Genomic DNA, 18,925 nt, shown 5'->3' with positions numbered 1-18,925 from the left:
GTATGTGTAATTATTCCCCATATAAATGATCTCCCTATTTCAGTGTTCCTGAAACTCATGTTGTGGCTTCTGACCTTTCTGAAAGATAAGGCGGGGTAGTACATCAATTCTTTGCTAATTTATAAGGCTTGAAGAGTTAGACTTTCTTTCTGTTTCTCCCAGTATAAATCCAGCTGTGCATATATTATGTAGCACCAAATGTAACAGGTCCAGCTGAAATGTGTTATGTTCTATGTAAGCAGTTATGCTCCTCAGGCTTCATATGTATTTTGCATTAATCTGTCCTTGGATTGACAGGACAAATCCGAGCCTCCCTCACAGGTAGTATGAGCTGGCCTGAGCCACATGAAGAATTCAAGTGCATATTCAGGCATAATTAACAAACTTTAAGACCTTCTGGGATCTGACCAATGCATGAAAGTCTTATTCTCATTTCTCCACCTATGTGTGATGGAAAGATATATGTGAACCTAATAATACTTCAGCTGTGCTATTTTGCATAGTGCTATCGCAGAACATGGATTATTTCTCTTTTGCGTAATTCTAGTTTTAAATTAAATGAATCAGTCATATGTAAAGTCCAGTGGTTTAATTCTCATCTGTATTTTTGTGGTATTGCCCCTTTTTTCTTAGAAAATGATTCATAAATAATAATAGATTGCTAACAATCATTTATGTACAATTGCTCATCATTTATGTAAAGTGTAATTTTAGGTGACTTATGTAAAGGTAAATTTAGGTGACTACAGATAAAATGTAGTATTTTATCTGTAGTCCATGTTGTGCCATTTCTGTGTTCTATTTTTTGAATAGGGCACTCAGCTCAAGGGAGAACAATGTGTGATGAGGAGTAATCTTCCCTAGGAAAATTCTACTACACTGTACTAAAGATCTTCTCAGCATCTAAGTATAGCAGTAGTTATTTCTCTTTTTCACCTATGCATGATAAAATATTCAGATGATTCATTTAATGTTATCATTCATATTTCTGTTACATCTGAAAATGTTTTTGAGTCCATGTTAAAAAACAAAACAGACCTTTATGTGCCATACAACAACTAATTATTTTAGAATTTAATATTGCATGATTTTTAATCACTTTTAGGGGTTTTACCTCCAAGAAATATATTATGCATAAAGTATTGCTCTTCATGTGGTGTTGATTCAGACTCTGATCTAAAAGAGAAGATCCACCTGCTATACTTGAATTCCACTGTCTCTCTTCTTTTTCTACTGAGAAGTATGATTTTGGTACCAATGCAGTGTTTTCAAAAATGTGGTTCTTGCAGTGATAAACATTATTTTGTATTGTTCCCATCAGACCAAGGGACACTTACTATATAAAAGAATCATATGCAGCCCATCATTCCATTTATTTACAGTCCATATATATTCATTTTGTATTAACTAACATACAATATAACCTCATTTCAGACCATTTCTTTCCAAACAATTAATATGGAAGCTCCAAGTAGAGAATTCACTATGGAAAATAAATCTGATCCCCTGTTTCACAGTGACGGTCCAAAAACAATTTCCCATCAAAAGGTGATTAGTTTTTTGTTTAATTTATTTTGGATATAATTTTATTTTATTTGTGATTCTACACTAACATCAGGTGAAAACTTTCCTAAGGAATCGTATCACCATCCCTTATGAATCATATCTAAAGCTATATAACTTAACAGAATGTAAAGACTGAAGTCCTCTTTCTTCATCATCTCTGCCCTACTTTAATGTAAAATTGGTCTCTGCAGAATTCTCTTAAAATTCAACCTAGTGTATGCTATATTTCTAGGCTACTAGATCTAACTGATTTAGATTGAACAGATGCAAATAAAATAGCTCTGATGTTTAAAATGGCAAGATTATATTGTTTGAACATAGGCACTACTGCAATCTGAGGTGCTCTAAAATCTCCCTGGCATCCTCAGGGTGCCAGCAGAGAACAGATGCACAGGAGATGTGCACCCTTGTGGGCCAGCAGCAGGGTGCCAGGTGGGACATCCTATGGCAACTGACTCCAGCTCAGGATAATTAATTGTAGTGATTGGCAGCCTGGGAGAGAAATCCAGCAATCATGCTTGTGAACATTTCATCTGACGTACAAATGTCACTAAGAAAGTAAAATCACTCCTAGTCGAAGAATACATAATTGAGATACATTACACATACAAAGTTTTCCTTTATGAAGCTGCATTTTAAAAGAAAACATCCATGGAGTAATTTTCACAGAAGCCAGATAAAGTATTTTGCACATAAAAAGAGTTTAAGCTAAACTGCCATTGCTAACTGTCTGCAACGCCACTGCATTTTCAGCTTAACGGTAATCACCGACAAAAAACAATAACATGTATTTTTTCTGTTACTTACCAAAGACAATATCTTTGCCTATCTGAAGGAAAGAAAAGAAAACAGCTGTGAAGGCTGTAACTGCTGAAATTCCCAAAATAATGAACACTTTCATCTGCAAGAGAGAAGAGATAATTGTTGACAAAATACATACCTTCATCCTCTAATTATAAGCCATACTATAAATAATTTCCCACATATGGTAAATCTTACTTTTAAATGAGATTCGTAGCCACATGCTTTTGAAGTTGAAAATACTAATTTTTAGAAATAACTGTAATTCACTTTCTCTTTTTTTTCCTTCCTTCCTTCCTTATTACTTTTTTTTCCATTTTCCATTTTGAGAAACTTCTAGCACAAGGAGATACATCACTTTATAACATAATATTAGCAACACCTAGCTTACATGTGAAAAATTCAGCAATATTTTAGCACTCATTTTGAACTTCTCTGTGCACTAACATGATTTGATTGGAAATTAGTCACTGCACATAAGACAGTGAAACTGGCCAAACTAATAATGACATTGATCAGACCCCTCTACACTTCTATCCCTGTATACCTGTGATATCAAAGCAGCACAATGAATATGCTCACATGTCAAATGTGAGCTACATTCTCCATTTCAGTGCACCAGTTTTCTGGTAGCTATTACAGCAGTACAAATACATAAACTATCCAAGAGGTAAAATTTTCCACATGTGGCATGTTGATTGGAGATTGAAAGATTTAAAATATTTTTAGTTCTATATTCTATCAAGATAAGAAAATTAATAATTAACAAATCAGCTCTAAACATTCAGGGAAGAAATATTGCCCATAGAACCTCAACGTGAAAACACCCCTTCTTTTTACATTTCATGAGTTAATATGATTAATTTCTTCTGGAAAATGGCAAGCAAAAGTTTTATAGTCCGACCTTTTCTCTGTTGAGCAGATTATCTTCCACAGTTCTGTACTTTATTGATGGCAGTAAGTGTCCTGAAATCTGAAAGTGAAGTACTTTCCAGGGGCCCAGCTTATGCTATCAGCTTTATGCACTGGTACTCACTCAAGCTTTAAAAGTGCAAATGATTTCAAAATCTTTTTGGCCACAGTATGTTCCCACAAAGCAGAAACTGATGTTAATGGTTGATTTGCTTACTTTTGTCCTGCTAGGAACCAACAGTTACCTGTGTAGTCAGTTTTGATATCAGAGTTAGTTTCATGGAAATGTGAAGGACAAATATTCAGACTTAAAAAAAAAATATTGCCATGTTATGCATTGAAGTAAATTCTGGGTACACTTTTCACTAGTTCTCTTTGTCAATGTATTTGACAAAGAAGGCAACTTTGTGTCCTATTTTACGTGTTCTAGCATTGGTGCTTTACCAAAATGACCTTCTTAAACTCAGATGATAACCCCCAGATTACCCACCAACTTCCTTACAGCACTTTTTTGTTTGTTTTATTGGATATTTTATTTCACAATTCTGAGCCTACCTGTTTTTATTTATTTACACTTTTCAACCCTATTGCTTCTTCTAAAGTCAGTATTTTGACCTAAATAATCTAACTGGCTGTTTTTTTCCATTTCCTATATAGGCAGAGAGACCAAAATCAGAGCTGGAATCAGGATTGAGGATTCCCTCATCACTTCTTTGCTAGTCGTGACAGGGAGATCACAAGGTGGAGCCAAAGATCAGAGTTTTGATCTCTGCCATAGGTGATAAGTAAAGGAAGGGTTGGGTAGCAGGGAGCATCCTGGAGCTGGTGACTATGGTATATGGAGGTGAAAGAAAACCTAGAAGCATGTGAACTGACTGGAGGTAAAATGCAAGATTGTTATTATTATTGTAGCAAACTTCAACTCAGGAATATCATCCATAATCCTGTTCCCTAAAAAAGTGAGTGGACATGGGTGAAAAGTAAGCAGAGAGTAAAGGGAAACAGACCTCTACTAGAAAAGTAGGTTTTTGCTCCTTGGTTGGGGGCTTTAGGATTGCAGACAAGTCAAACTTGCAATACCTCTTTAAGCCCATTCCAAATTGCAAATCATTTAAGGTTGTTTCCTTACCTAAGAAAACATAAAGACAAATGACTTCTTCCACAGCATAGCAAAGCATTGAGAAAAGCAGATCCATTCCGAACACCTAATAGAATAAGGAGCTTTCACCTATATCCTTTCATATACTTCGCAAGCATCACAGGTTTCATTGTTGAGAGTTGAGGGGCTTTCTTAAAGTGAAAAGCAGGTCTGATTTTCTTTGCAGTTCCATGGTCAAAAATCAAAGCTTCCCCATTTAGTTCAAAAGGAGCTTACCTACATCAAGGTTTGTTTAAATAAGGATCTCAACCTTTGCTAATTGGTTGCAGTTGAAGTATTTGTCAACAGTGGGCTTTAAATGGTTACATGCAGTAAATTGTTCTGTGATGAAAAATTTGAATGGCAGTATCTATTTTGTGTTTTCCAGATTTTAATTTAAGAGTGTAAATGTTTAAATCCCCACTGACCCTCAAACACAGTTTTAGTTAGAAGGTGTGGGAAGTCTTAATTACACCGGCTGGATAAGACCGACATAGTTTTATTCCTGTTCTCACTGGACCTCATTCAGAATCCTGTTATAAAAATCTGCTGAAAGAGATTAAGAGGGCAAAGTTTAGTATTCAAGAACAACCTTAATTTTTTGAATCAGAGAGTAATAGATTGCCCACGTCAGTGCAGATAATTTGGATTAATATCTTCCTCAATGTATCCCTTTTGTTCTGAATTTCCTGTTAGCTGTCTGTCTTCAGCCATTCTTTCTGCAGAAAGGGTGTCGGACCTTTCTGCCCAGCAGTGAACTGCACAGATCAATGACTGCCTAAACATGGAGTACAAGACAAGTATAAAACAGACCTTATGCTAAACAGCACTCTTAAGAAAAGGAGCAGTGAACCTTAACAGTTAACTATATTAATATTATAAAGTTTTAAATTGACTCATTCAATTTGTTATATTCCCAAGATTCGAATCTGCACATGAGCAGTATTGTATCTGTGTTCTTAAAAGTTAAAGACCTATAAAGTAAATCTTTGAGTTGTTGATAAAAAGATAAATTCTGTTCAAGGAAATACCCCAAAGCAATAGAATTTCAAAGTACTCACACATATGAATTTCTGCAGACCTACTATGGTATTTAGAAAAATTAGTCCATACTTAAAATATTATGCAATTGCAACTGATGTTTGATACAGGGAACAGACACATATATATATAACCTTGGAACAATTCTTACATTTGCACTGTAACAGCCTGCAGCTCTCCCAGGCTCTCTGAGGCATCATCAGTTTTTACAAGCATTGGATTAGAATGAGAGACCTCCAAGATAAATCTGTGCAGCTGCAGGAGCTATTTTTGATAGCAGATTACAATATTTTGTAGTATTTAGTGGCAATTGTGGGCTCTAGCATGGCGTGAAGGACACACTGTTAATATGGATGTTTAATTTATAACAGAAAAGTTAGTCTCTGATCTCTTCTGGCTATTAAAATTCCAACACTCTTTTGCAAGAGGAGAGGCAAATAATGCATATAACTGCACAATACTTCAACAGAAGCAATTTTGCTGAAGCTCCAGGTTAACATCATACAAACAACAGCAATGTCTCATTCTAGTTAGTTCAGCAAAATGTCACCATGTCAAAAAATGCAAGAAAAAGGTGAAAGAAAAGTAGTTTACAAGGAGAGATCAGTTTAGCTGGGTATCATTGATACCATGACTTCTAGTCATCTTAAGCACTTAGTTTTTTTCTAGAAGTAATTCCATTATATTAGAAACATTTTTTGCGACTTTTCTCTTTAGTTAGAGAAGACCTTGCAGAGGTCTCTGAAGCCAGGAATGGAATGAAGAGGGTGAACAGGTAATGATCATTCACTGTCTGTTCCAGTAAAGAAATAGAGGTCAAGTAGGTGGCAGGTTGAAAACAAACAGAAGGCGGCAATTATTTAGACAACACATAGTTGCACCACGAAACAGCTTGTGTCAAGAAGATATGGTAAAAAAATCTTATATCAGTTTATAGAAATGTTTTGACAATTTTGTGGAATAAAAATGGATACCAAGGCCTATGAGATTCCAGATTTGCACCAGGAACTCCCTGAATCACAACTTGACTGTGGCTGGAATTTTTCTTCTTTTACGCTCTTCTCTTAGCACCAACTGTTGCTTTTTGTCAAATGCAAAATACAAAGCTAAATGGCTCTTAGGACTAATTTCTATGGTTTATATTTATATTTGAAGCTCAGCTTAACTGGTATACGTAGTTATCTTAAATTAAAGAATAAATAATAAGTGAAACAATACACTTACAAATAGTGGCCAGATAGTTCTATAGTAACTAAATAGTTCAGATACTATTTCAGTCTTTTTACAAGACAGGGAATGATAGATTGAGGGAGGTGAGTTATTTAATTTTCCTCAGGCTCTGTGATTAAATTGTTGTCACTTGATTAACAAATAGCTAAAAAGATCAGGAAATAAACTGTAGTAGGCCAGTAAATAACTAAATGGCTGTCTATAGTGACTAATAGCACCCAGATTAGTAGTAAGTACTATAAGCAAAGAAGGAAGAGAAGAGCTTTGGACCTTTACTCTTGCAATAAGTAGGCTTGAAGAAGGAACAAGTAGCTTGCTGATCTGTAAGAGTCTGATGGTCTGTGGCTGAATAAACTATTCATCCATCTGGATGACTCGGAGCCAGGTTTTCCAAATGCTATGCTTGTCCTCTAAAATAATGTCTCTACCTTTGCAGATTAGATATGGTCTCATCCTGAAGAAGAGAAGTTGTCCCAGGCTGGTGGTATGTATCTTATATTCTTGTCTTTCCTTAGGCTAATGGTTTGCCTTGAGTAAGATCAACAGGATTTGATCATTACCTACTAATCTTAGTGTATGATGAATTGATCTGAATAAATTGTTTTTCTCAGAAACAGGTGGAATATAACATGTAAATAACTGGGATTACTGAGATTCAATGAACATTAACTGAATAAATCTATAGACCATGACATTGTCCCGTTAAAATGTTGATTTAAACCCAAATTGACATTATAGCTCATGCAAGGAAACAATATTTAAAACTCAAGTTACAGAAAGTATCCCTAAGGATTTTTTTACATGTGCTGTGGTTTATTATACGTTGTCATAAATGCAGAACAAGACTCTGTAAAGTAAATTTAGCTGCAGAGGAGAGTCCACTCAATTTCTTGTGTCTGAACTCGTGCCAACCCAATTCAATCATTGTTTGAAAACTCTGCCTTAACTAAAGAGCAAATTATGATTTATGTGGAAAAATGTGGAACAGATGAACAATTTTTAAGGTCTATAGAAGGTCTGAAATTCAGCTGCTTGAATCACAAAAACTTTTTTTTAAAATGAGACAGAAAATTAATCTTTCATCTTGATAAAGTACTGATTTCAGACCACTCTCATTCTCTTTCAGACAGATCATTTAAATGGCAAGCTTAATGCTGAGATTTCTGCCTTCTTACAATGCATGGCCTTCTTGCAGAGACCACAGCGGTATCACATAATGAAGTTTATGTCTTGGATTTAAGGATGGTAGGTAGATACATCATATGTCATGTAGCCATAAAGCTGATGAGATACTAACAAGATAACAAGCATGATCTTTCTTAACTTAGCAGAAAACAGAAATTGATTTAGGAAAATAAAAACAATGACCAGATAATACAATTATGACAGACCAATTTTAGTATTCTGCCTGCTGTGAATGAGGCTCTCAGCATGGTCAGTGACAAATCCACAAGAGGATTTAAGATTCCAGAAGAGAAATTGGGAGGTGCCAGTACTGAGAGTGATTCATTGCCATAATCAAAGTGTCCACAGAGGGCAGATGTTCTTGTCCTCCTTTTGTAGTGCTTTGCAATAAGTGAAGTATTCTGTGAATATTTCCATGGTGGGAACCATGACACATGGATCTCTCACGTCAGAAGCTCCTTGGATAGCAGTAGGAACTGGATCAATGTCTTTCACCTCCTGCCTCCCAACACTAAGTTACTGTGAAAAGCTAAGCAGTGGCAACATGTTTTCATTTTGCACCCATCATTTGAAAGCAAGAAAAGAGGTGGCGTAGTCAAAGTGCTCAAGAAAAGGACATGGACACCTACAAAAGAAGAGGAACAGAATCATGACTGGACAGAAGCTCTGCCTTGCAGTGAGCAGTGCAAATGTTATACTATGGAACATGTTTTATGGCAGTTGTGTGTTCTCAACTGCTCTTACTAGCTGGGTCAGGTGTCTCAGTCTGACAGCATTGGCACATTCCCATTCCAAAGAGCCTTATTCTCTTTCCACACTGTCCAAAAAGCCTGGGTTATTCTAGGCTGGATACTTTTCCCAAAGTTAGGCATTACAGCTGTCAAGGTTGTGATGTGGAAGCCCCTGTGTGGGCACAAATGTTCCAATAACTTGGAGTAGCAGCACTTGAATTCCTCCTCACACTTAAATGTTTTCTGCTCATCTGGTAGGTTGCATTTTCCCAAGCGTGGCATTGACTTTCCAAAATTATTATTTATTTTTTAATTATTTTTTTTATTAATTCAAAGATAAAGACAATGGTAGATATTAACACCGTAAGAAATCATTTCAGAGGTGGAATTGTTAAAGAGTTTGGAGAAAGAAGTAATAAAGGAAAACAAACAGCCAGAGAAAAATTAGGCTTCTCTTCAGTAAATCAAGTAATAAAAGAACTAAGATGGTCACCAGCTCATTAGATGGATTGTTCACTAGACACATCCTACATTATAAACACATTTTGTTAATTGAAAAACACATTTTAAATCTAATGAGATACTCTTGAACTGTTTTCATCCAAGTTCATATTCACTGAAGCAAATGAGTATGCTTCTGAAATAATCTCCAAATTTCCATTAGTCTGTCACAAATCAGGAAAGTAAATGATCTGAAGAAGTTAAATGAAACATTCTTCATGAGGGCTGACATTAAGAGGTCACACAGCACTACTCTCTGGGACATTTAGTGTTCAAGTGAGCCTTATGACTGACTAATATAAACATCTTGGTTATTTGACGTCATGTCAAGGTTCCACAAAACTTGAGCTGTTATTTTTAATGCCCTGCTGAGTTTGAAGCATTCTGTAGCTACATAAAGTATGTTTTAGAAAACTCTCAGACTGAGCAAACAAGAGATGTTACAGCTTTCTCATTTTTATGTTGAAATATCTAGATGAAAAAGGCAAAAGAATTATCAAGGACGCATTAAATAGTAGCTAATGACAAGAACAAAACCCATCATATTTAAATGAATATTAATGGGAATCAACACTTTGTAAGAAATTAAGCAGAAGTTACCAAATAGCTGAAGGAACAGGGAATAGAATGTGTGTGAGTATGTGTGTATTTCTATATAGGTATATATATATATATATATATGAAATTACATAAAGATAGACACAACAAAAGAATTCATTTTTCACTGAAGTCTTCATATCTGAATTGATGCGAATTTAATAATAGATACTGTGGTAGACTGAAAAATCCAGCAAAATTATTTTAATGCAGCCCAATATAAAGCAATATCTTTGGAAATAAATTGTGCAGATAATATACATATGATGAGAGAAACTTGAAAAGCTGTGACTCAGGAAAAAAAAAGATATAAAGGAATTATCACTGATAAGTTTATCAACAGACCTTCAAGTTAATGCTCTGACAAGAGAAACTAATGTGTGCCCCTGAGATAAAAAAGGAGAATTAAAAAAAAATAATTGATCTAGTGTCAATGCGTGGAATTGATAATACTATTACAAGTTCATCATGTCCACTTCTGAGGTCTGGAGACTGTGAGTAAGCTTTAGCAATGTGAGGCTTAAAGCAGTGAAGGTGCTTGGTTTGGTGACAAAACACCGAGGATTGACATCTGGTGCTGTTAGGCATTTACACTTAAACCCAAACACTATAGGGAGCAAGTTTTCAATTCTGCAGAAAAAGGTATAGCAAGATACAATACCTGTGAGCTATACTGGAGTTAAACAACCTTGGCCATGAAGTAAAACACAACTGCAAGTGACAAAAAATACAATTAAAAATTGAAAGAGGTTACAAGGATGTGCAGTGAGGAAGAAAGAGAAGAAGGAAAGCTTTCTGCACAGGGCCCCGGCCCCCTGGGCATGCCTTGGTTCACGACTCACATATAATCGCCCTGAGTACCAGTGACTGGTATTGTAGTACCAGTGACTGGTATTGTGGCACCAGTGCTGTGCAAGAAGGAGCAAAAATGCAAGAACTGACAGAAAGAACACCAAATTTGTGCTTCCCCCGTGTTCTCATCACTCCTCCTGCAGACTGGTAGCTAACACCTACCCACTGCCCTTCCCGTCCTCCCCAGCACGTGCTCCTGCCCGGCTTCCCGGCCCTGCTCTGCTGCGGGCAGCGAGGAGCTCTGGCTGGGCAGCCCCCTGTTAATGACCACTCTGCTAGAAGGCTTTTTAACCACCAGCTTAATGCAGGGTATATAACAGTATATAGGCAATTAATTATGGGCAGTCTGGGACGAGGTCTTGCCTGGCAGATCAGCTGATACCTACTCATGTGTATATTACTGTAAACCACTTGGATATATTTTGCATATTGCTAGGAGTACTACAGTTAGAAAATATCTAAGTCTATTTTTCCTAACAATGTCTTCAGTTATGCAGTTGATCCCTGATGCACAAGGTTTGCTGACGACACCAAGCTGTGCGGTGTGGTCGACACGCTGGAGGGAACGGATGCCATACAGAGGGACCTTGACAGGCTTGAGAGCTGGGCCTGTGTGAACCGCATGAAGTTCAACAAGGCCAAGTGCAAGGTCCTGCACGTGGGTTGGGGCAATCCCAAGCACAAATACAGGCTGGGCGGAGAATGGATTGAGAGAAGCCCTGAGGAGAAGGACTTGGGGGTGATGGTTGACGAGAAGCTCAACATGAGCCAGCAGTGCGTGCTTGCAGCCCAGAAGGCCAACCGCATCCTGGGCTGCATCAAAAGAAGCGTGGCCAGCAGGTTCAGGGAGGTGATTATGCCCCTTTACTCTGCTCTTGTGACTCCCCACCTGTAGTACTGCGTGCAGCTCTGGGGCCCCCAACATAAGAAGGACATGGAGCTGTTGGAGCAAGTCCAGAGGAAGGCCACGAAGATGATCAGAGGGCTGGAGCACCTCTCCTATGAAGTCAGGCTGAGAGAGTTGGGGCTGTTCAGCCCGGAGAAGAGAAGGCTCCTGGGATACCTTCTAGCAGCCTTCCAGTACCTGAAGGGGGCCTACAGGAAAGCGGGAGAGGGGCATTTTACAAGGAGAAGTAGTGACAGGATGAGGGGTAGCGGTTTTAAACTGAGAGAGGGTAGATTTAGATTAGATATTAGGAAGAAATTCTTGACTGTGAGGGTGGTGAGACACTGGAACAGGTTGCCCAGAGAAGTTGTGGCTGCCCCCTCCCTGGCCATGTTTAAGGCCAGGTTGGATGAGGCTTTGAGCAACCTGGTCTAGAGGAAAGGTGTCCCTGCCCGTGGCAGGGAGGTTGGAACTAGATGATCTTTAAGGTCCCTTCCAACCCAAACCATTCTATGATTCTATGATTCTTGGCTGACAGAAAAATAAATCTGTGCACTGGTAAGGTCAATGGTATTTGACAGCAGAATTTTTTGCCTTCTGAGAGTATCACAGTTCCCATGAGAAATAATGAAATTTGTGTTAATGAGAAATAAACACTTGGGAGAAATGTCATTTGGTGGGAAGCAACTTTTGTAGATTTTTTTAGTAGCACACTGGCAACATGTGCCCCCTAAAAGAGCTCTAACCTTATGGTTTCATGGCACTGCTGAATGCATTCAAAATACATACCTATGTTACTGTAATATAGGTGCTATAAGGTCACACCATGTTTTGTGCTGTGTAATTTTGCAGCATTTTGATACCCAGCTCTTCTTTCTAGTCTTCAGTAATGTCATCAAGGATCAAAGAACTTCTTCTCATCCAAAAGGCACACACAGAAGATGTGGGTGCCTTTCTCTGGTACAAGGTACCAATGCCATATGATGGAGCTTGTATATGAACACTGGAATGGAAAGCTGCTTCTGTAGAGTAAATTCAATGCACGTGAGACACTACAGCTTTCATCCGTACTATTGGAAATCTCCTATTCAAATGAAGATGAGTGCTGCTAAACTGCCTGTAAAAAAGTGCCTGGCCATGCTAATTTTTCAGCCATGCTAATTTTTCAGCCATGCCTAGGGGCTATTCAACAGACTGTTGGCTGGCCTGCGGTAAAATCGTATCAGAGACAATTTTCACACTTTTACCTTAGGGATAATCACAACTCAGATCCTGAACATTTCCTGATATAGTTTAATTTACTAGTATTGAAGTAACGAAAGGGTCTTCACTAGAGGAAAACAGCTCAGGAAAAAAAGGGTGCTCTCTAATCAGTTTTTGAAAGTGATTTAATGTGGCCAGCATGGAAGACAGAAGCATCTTAGTCTCTTCACTGTCTGATGAAATAGACCCAATAACATGCCAAGGCTGTCCTGATGACCACTCTGTAGGACAAAATGAACTTCCCAGAGCACTAACAGGAGGACGCTAATCAATTTGGTGTGGGTATTAATCCATAAATAAGGACACACTATACAACAGGATCAGTAGAAGCTTTGGGATGTGACTAATATAATGTAGTACCTTTGAAGGACCATGAATAAGAAATGACTCCTCTACCTGCAGATATTATTAAGCAGAGTCTGAAGTCATGTGTGTAACTCATACAGATGTGTTTATAATCTTCACATACCATTTTAAACCAAAAAATATTATGACACCAGGTAGCTTTTCTTAATATGCATAAATCTAGGAATAATGTCCATATTCTCTTCCCCCTGAGGCATAGAGAAGTTTAGATCCTCCTCTTATTTTCACTTGCTGCCTAACTGCGATAGCACCTAAGTACCTGAGTTTGCATTAATAAAAAGTCATCACATTTGTGTGCCTGTGCAACAGCGTAACTACCCAGCAGTGTAACACGGGGCCCAAACAGCCTGTGATCTCAGGGAGGCAATCCTCGTTCTCACAGGTTGTTTCTTCTCAAGTCTATCCATAACAGACGAACACAGGGGTCTACTGTCCCTTGTTGTCAACTATTCGGGCACAGGGGAGAGCTATTCACGCACAGGGAAAAGCAGTGAAGAGGAAAGGAAGATGCTGATGAGCGCAGATCTTGTATTTCCTAGAGATTTGGCCACCAGAGGAGTATGCCCTGACTGCTCTGAGTTAACTGTCACCTCCTGAGATCTCATCTGAGACAAACAGCTTCATTTCTCGAGGCAATGAATATATCTGCCTTATCCAAAAGGTGAGTTTTACGCAAGGTTGCATAAAAGATATTAAATACTCCACTTGCCATATCAACATTAGCTTAATATGAGCAAAGTTCTTGCAGCATAGGAAACACATCTTGGGTAATGTGATGTACTTTCACTGTCAGAGAGATTAGCACAGGCTGGGAAAGACAGATGCAAGGAGATAAGAAGGAGGTAGAAGGTAGCAGAAAGAGCAGGTGTATCTTTTAAAGGGGGAACATGCAAAAATTGGCAACAGTAATGGGCAGAAAAAGGCATAACTTTCCTGGAATTCTGCCTGTGCCCGTCGCAGTAATTATATGGCAGGATGAAGCTGCCAGCAGCAATGTTTGTTTTCTGTGCAACAGCCAGGCTGTGGTACGCGTAATTATCAAGCAGATGGTTAGAGCCCCACAGGGACCCTAGTTTGTGACGACTTTTGCACTCCACTGCTTGTGCCATAGCGTTCTTTTTAAAATAGTGCATGTGCCAGGTCTGGGTAATGGTCTAACAGATGCTTCATCTTGGTTTCAGGACAGCAGATGCAGGAAAGTTTCTCTGAGAGCCAGGAAGCAGACATTCATGAAGCTATGGTTGTTCCAGTATGTACAACCTCGTACAGGTGTACATATGCTCCTTTAGCCCTGAGAATGCCAGGGACATACAGATTCAATGTGGGAGTTCAAGGAGGAGGAAGGTGCAGAAGACAGTGGGCTCATCTCTTCCCTTGAGAGCCCAATACTTTGTGTCTCACCTTATACACTGAAATGACAGGTTTGCTCAATTTTTGGACTGGAGAATTTGGAACTGATATCTGGATGCCAGGTGCTGTTTTAGAAGATGCTGGAAGGTTGAACAGGCACAGGCACAATGTGCCTTAGTTACATGGGCCCTCTTACAGAAATATGAAGGGTCCTCTGTTGAAAGTATTATTAGCAATGTCCTATGTCTAATAGTATTTTTTTTTGTATTTCAGAGTATCTTGTATTGATCAACTACAATAACTCTCAAGAATAAAAAACCTGCTCAGAGAATGAAATAGTGAAGAATGAATTGGCAAAAGACAGTTAGTCAAGAGGCTTTTGGTATGCTTGGATACAATACTTGTGTAAAAATAAAGTTGAGGCCTCTCATTTAAATCTGCTTCATGTGTCAGTGTTAACCTGACTGTGTGTAAGCCATTACATTCAGGCAGCTCATCTGTCTCTGCACCCTTTACAGACTGCTCTGACTCCCTGCTTTTCCTTGCTATTTTCTGTTCAAATCCCCAGTTACTTTCTCCTCTTTTCTTTTCAGCTGTATTTTACCTTGAGCTCATTTATCACCTGAAGTTTCAGTTTTTCTCCATGTTCCCCACGTTGGCCAAAGCTTTGAGTTACAACTGTCTCACACTTTCCTTGAAGTGAGTACACCTAATCTCTAAAGTGAGTTGGATAAGAGCACAAATTACAACAAAATAGCTCTGAAAATACGTAAGATTTAAATATGCTGGGCAAGACATTCAAATAAAAGGCCCTCCCCTTTTGAGGTGCTTCCTTCCAGCCCTTATCTTTTTCTAGCAATTTTCAGTAATTTTACAGTTGTAACAAACTCTATCAACTCATCTGCATGACCAGGAAACGTCTTTCCTTGGAACCCCTTTTTGATCCAGCTCTATTCAGTGTTTTTTCCATCCTGCTTCCTCCCCCCACTCCCCAGTGCACACCTCAATATTCTCAGTGTTAATGTATGAAAGGGGACACTACTCTGATTGTCAGTCAAAGGTACAGGCATTTGACACTTTTCCAGGACAGGACACCCTCCCTCCATCCCTTCCCTCACTTACATTTACCTCTCTCACTGTCTTCATGCAGGTCACTCTTGCTGATCTCACATTTCTGTTTCCAGTTTTCCAACCCTTTTCCATGCCCCCACCCTCCATTTGCTTCTCCTTTCTTCATCCCCCTCTCTGTTTTCCTTCATATTCTTTGTTCCTTACCTTACTACTTCTGTCCTGGGTCTCTTTTAATTGTCACTTAACCACTCTCCTGATTTCTGTCATAATTTTGTACCTAACAAGGAGGGTCTTACATGCTTTAAAAAACATGAACAAGTAATATGTGATTAGTTAAACAAACATCCTTTAAGGAAAATCTTTTGATTTTGTAGCTCTCCCTATCAAAATGTCAGACTGGTGTAGGTCTGCAGAAAGGACCTGGGGCTGCTGCTGGATTGGGAACTACAATCCGAGAGCACAAGAAAACACTGTTCTGCAAATCTGAGCTTGTTGCAGCTTCTTAGGTAAGAAAGGGTGGGCTCTTAGACTGACTACCTCTGTGCTGGGTAGGCAATAAGTATTTCATGCAATGGGAGTTTCACAGACGGCATAGATACTGAACAAGTAGTCTTAAACTCTTCTTGCTCTATTTTCAACACCATCAAGTAAAGTTCCCCCTTCAGATGCACAAAAGCTGCACCTGAATCACAGAATCACAGAATCACAGAATGTTAGGGATTGGAAGGGACCTCGAAAGATCATCTAGTCCAATCCCCCTGCCGGGGCAGGATTGCCTAGACCATATCACACAGGAACGCGTCCAGGCGGGTTTTGAATGTCTCCAGAGAAGGAGACTCCACAACCTCTCTGGGCAGCCTGTTCCAGTGTTCAGTCACCCTTACAGTAAAGAAGTTTTTCCTCAAATTTAAGTGGAACCTCCTGTGCTCCAGCTTGCACCCATTGCCCCTTGTCCTGTCAAGGGATGTCACTGAGAAGAGCCTGGCTCCATCCTCATGACACTTGCCCTTTACATATTTATAAACATTAATGAGGTCACCCCTCAGTCTCCTCTTCTCTAAGCTAAAGAGACCCGGCTCCCTCAGCCTCTCCTCATAAGGGAGATGTTCCACTCCCTTAATCATCTTCGTGGCTCTGCGCTGGACTCTCTCTAGCAGTTCCCTGTCCTTCTTGAACTGAGGGGCCCAGAACTGGACACAATACTCCAGATGCGGCCTCACCAGGGCAGAGTAGAGGGGGAGGAGAACCTCTCTCGACCTGCTGACCACACCCCTTCTAATACACCCCAGGATGCCATTGGCCTTCTTGTCCACAAGGGCACACTGCTGGCTCATGGTCATCCTGTTGTCCACTAGGACCCCCAGGTCCCTTTCCCCTACGCTGCTCTCCAACAGCTCTGTCCCCAACTTGTACTCATACATGGGGTTGTTCTTGCCCAGATGCAGGACTCTACACTTGCCCTTGTTATATTTCATTAAATTTCTCCCCGCCCAACTCTCCAGCCTGTCCAGGTCTCTCTGAATGGCTGCGCAGCCTTCCGGCATCTCAGCCACTCCTCCCAGTTTTGTGTCATCAGCGAACTTGCTGACAGCGCACTCTAATCCCTCATCCAAGTCATTAATGAATATATTGAATAGAACTGGTCCCAGAACCGACCCTTGAGGGACTCCGCTAGACACCGACTTCCAACTGGACTCATTAAACAAGGTTGCATACGAACAACAAAGTCCAGCTCCCAGAATAAAGAACAGGAAGACAACCTCTTCTCTTTGAGTACTTAAAAATTAGCCTACCCATTTCTCTGTCAGGTGTAATGCTACCAGTCCTGTGTTCATGGACTGCAATGAAGACTGAGTATGACCTAGTTTACTAAAAGTGAACTGTGAACAGCAGCTCCTTTTTTTTTGGAAAAATTCAGGAAGTTTACAACTAACTGCAACTAGCATTAAAAATCATAAGAAAAGAAATATTATTACTTTAAAATTAGCCACTGTCTAAACATGTTTTCTGTAGTTGAAAAAAACTCCATTTTTTCCCAATCATCAGGAATTTTTTTCTCTTTTGAGCTACATGCTTCAGAAAATAATTCAGCTTTGTCATTCCAAGCATGAAGTAGAACAAACCATCTGAAACAGTTAATATAATTTAGTGCAAAGCAATTACATCTATCGCCAGGAGAAGCACAATTTACTACCACAAGGAAGTGAAAAAGTCCAATATGTCATAATAAATGCAATTTAAGCTGCGCATAACTGAGACCTTCCTCACATCTCTGCATTTTTCTCTTTGGAAAGGGGACCAGAGCTCAGGATTACACCTCCCCAGATGAGTGCCCTGTCTGTCGGCTTACAGAAGCTTGCACCTTAATGTGTACTTACTCTCCCTCCTCAGCAAATCTGCCTCCTCCCCTCAATAGTAGCACAACCTCAGCAGGAGGCCAAAAAGTGCTGCCATTCACAGCAGCCTCTTGAGGTGAAGAAAGCAGCTTTGACACTGCACCCAAGGGCTCCGGCACATGCTGAGGCAAAGAGGAGTATCATAGCATCATAGAAATATTTGGGTTGGAAGGGACCGTAAAGATTATCTAGTTCAAATCCGACTGCCATGGGCAGGGACACCTTCCACTAGACCAGGTTGCTCAAAGCCTTATCCAACCTGGCCTTAAACATGGCCAGGGAGGGGGCAGCCACAACTTCTCTGGGCAACCTGTTCCAGTGTCTCACCACCCTCACAGTCAAGAATTTCTTCCTAATGTCTAATCTAAACCTACCCTCTTTCAGTTTAGAACCGTTACCCTCGTCCTGTCACTATATGTCCTCGTAAAAAGTCCCTCTCCCGCTTTCCTGTAGGCCCCCTTCAGGTGCTGGAAGGCTGCTAGAGGGTCTCCCTGGAGCCTTCTCTTCTCCGGGCTGAACAGCCCCAACTCTCTCAGCCTGTCTTCATAGGAGAGGTGTTCCAGCCCTCCGATCATCTTCGTGGCCTTCCTCTGGACTCACTCCAACAGCTCCATGTCCTTCTTATGCTGGGGGCCGCAGAGCTGGACGCAGTGCTCCAGGTGGGATCTCATGAGAGATGAAGCCTTGATGCAGCCCAGGATACGGTTGGCTTTCAGGGCTGCAAGCGCACACTGCTGGCGCATGTCGAACTTCTCATCCACCATCACCCCAAGTCCTTCTCCTCAGGGCTGCTCTCAATCCATTCTTCGCCCAACCTGCCTTTGTGCTTGGGACTGCCCCAACCCATGTGGGAGTAGTTGCTTAAAAAGCTGTTGGAGTTGTTGGAATAGGAGTAGTTGCTTGAAGAGTGTGTGGCACCCCTGGCTATCTGTCCTGCCCCTCCTGTCCTTCCTGCATTGCTGCTGCTCAAAGGCTGGCACACTAAACTAGCCCCCTTCAGGGACTGCTGGTGTTGAAATGCCAGACTGCAGACCTACAA

The 18,925-nt window shown here is 40.0% G+C and overlaps 1 protein-coding gene across 1 annotated transcript in view; it reads right to left on the bottom strand.

Moving 5' to 3' along the window:
* TPO (thyroid peroxidase) overlaps positions 1-18,650 on the bottom strand; it is a 63,800-nt gene extending 45,150 nt beyond the window's left edge. Inside the window, exons 1-2 of the mRNA XM_068396515.1 lie at positions 18,487-18,650; positions 1,115-1,176 (exon numbers count right to left, since the gene is read on the bottom strand). Of these exons, the coding sequence (XP_068252616.1) occupies positions 1,115-1,176; positions 18,487-18,650 (226 nt within the window). The remainder of the gene's footprint in view (positions 1-1,114; positions 1,177-18,486) is intronic.
* Positions 18,651-18,925: the final 275 nt, after the last annotated feature.

Source organism: Nyctibius grandis, chromosome 1 (assembly GCF_013368605.1).
Source record: "Nyctibius grandis isolate bNycGra1 chromosome 1, bNycGra1.pri, whole genome shotgun sequence".
NCBI lineage: Eukaryota > Metazoa > Chordata > Aves > Nyctibiiformes > Nyctibiidae > Nyctibius > Nyctibius grandis.
This window is presented reverse-complemented; position numbering and strand designations above follow the sequence as displayed.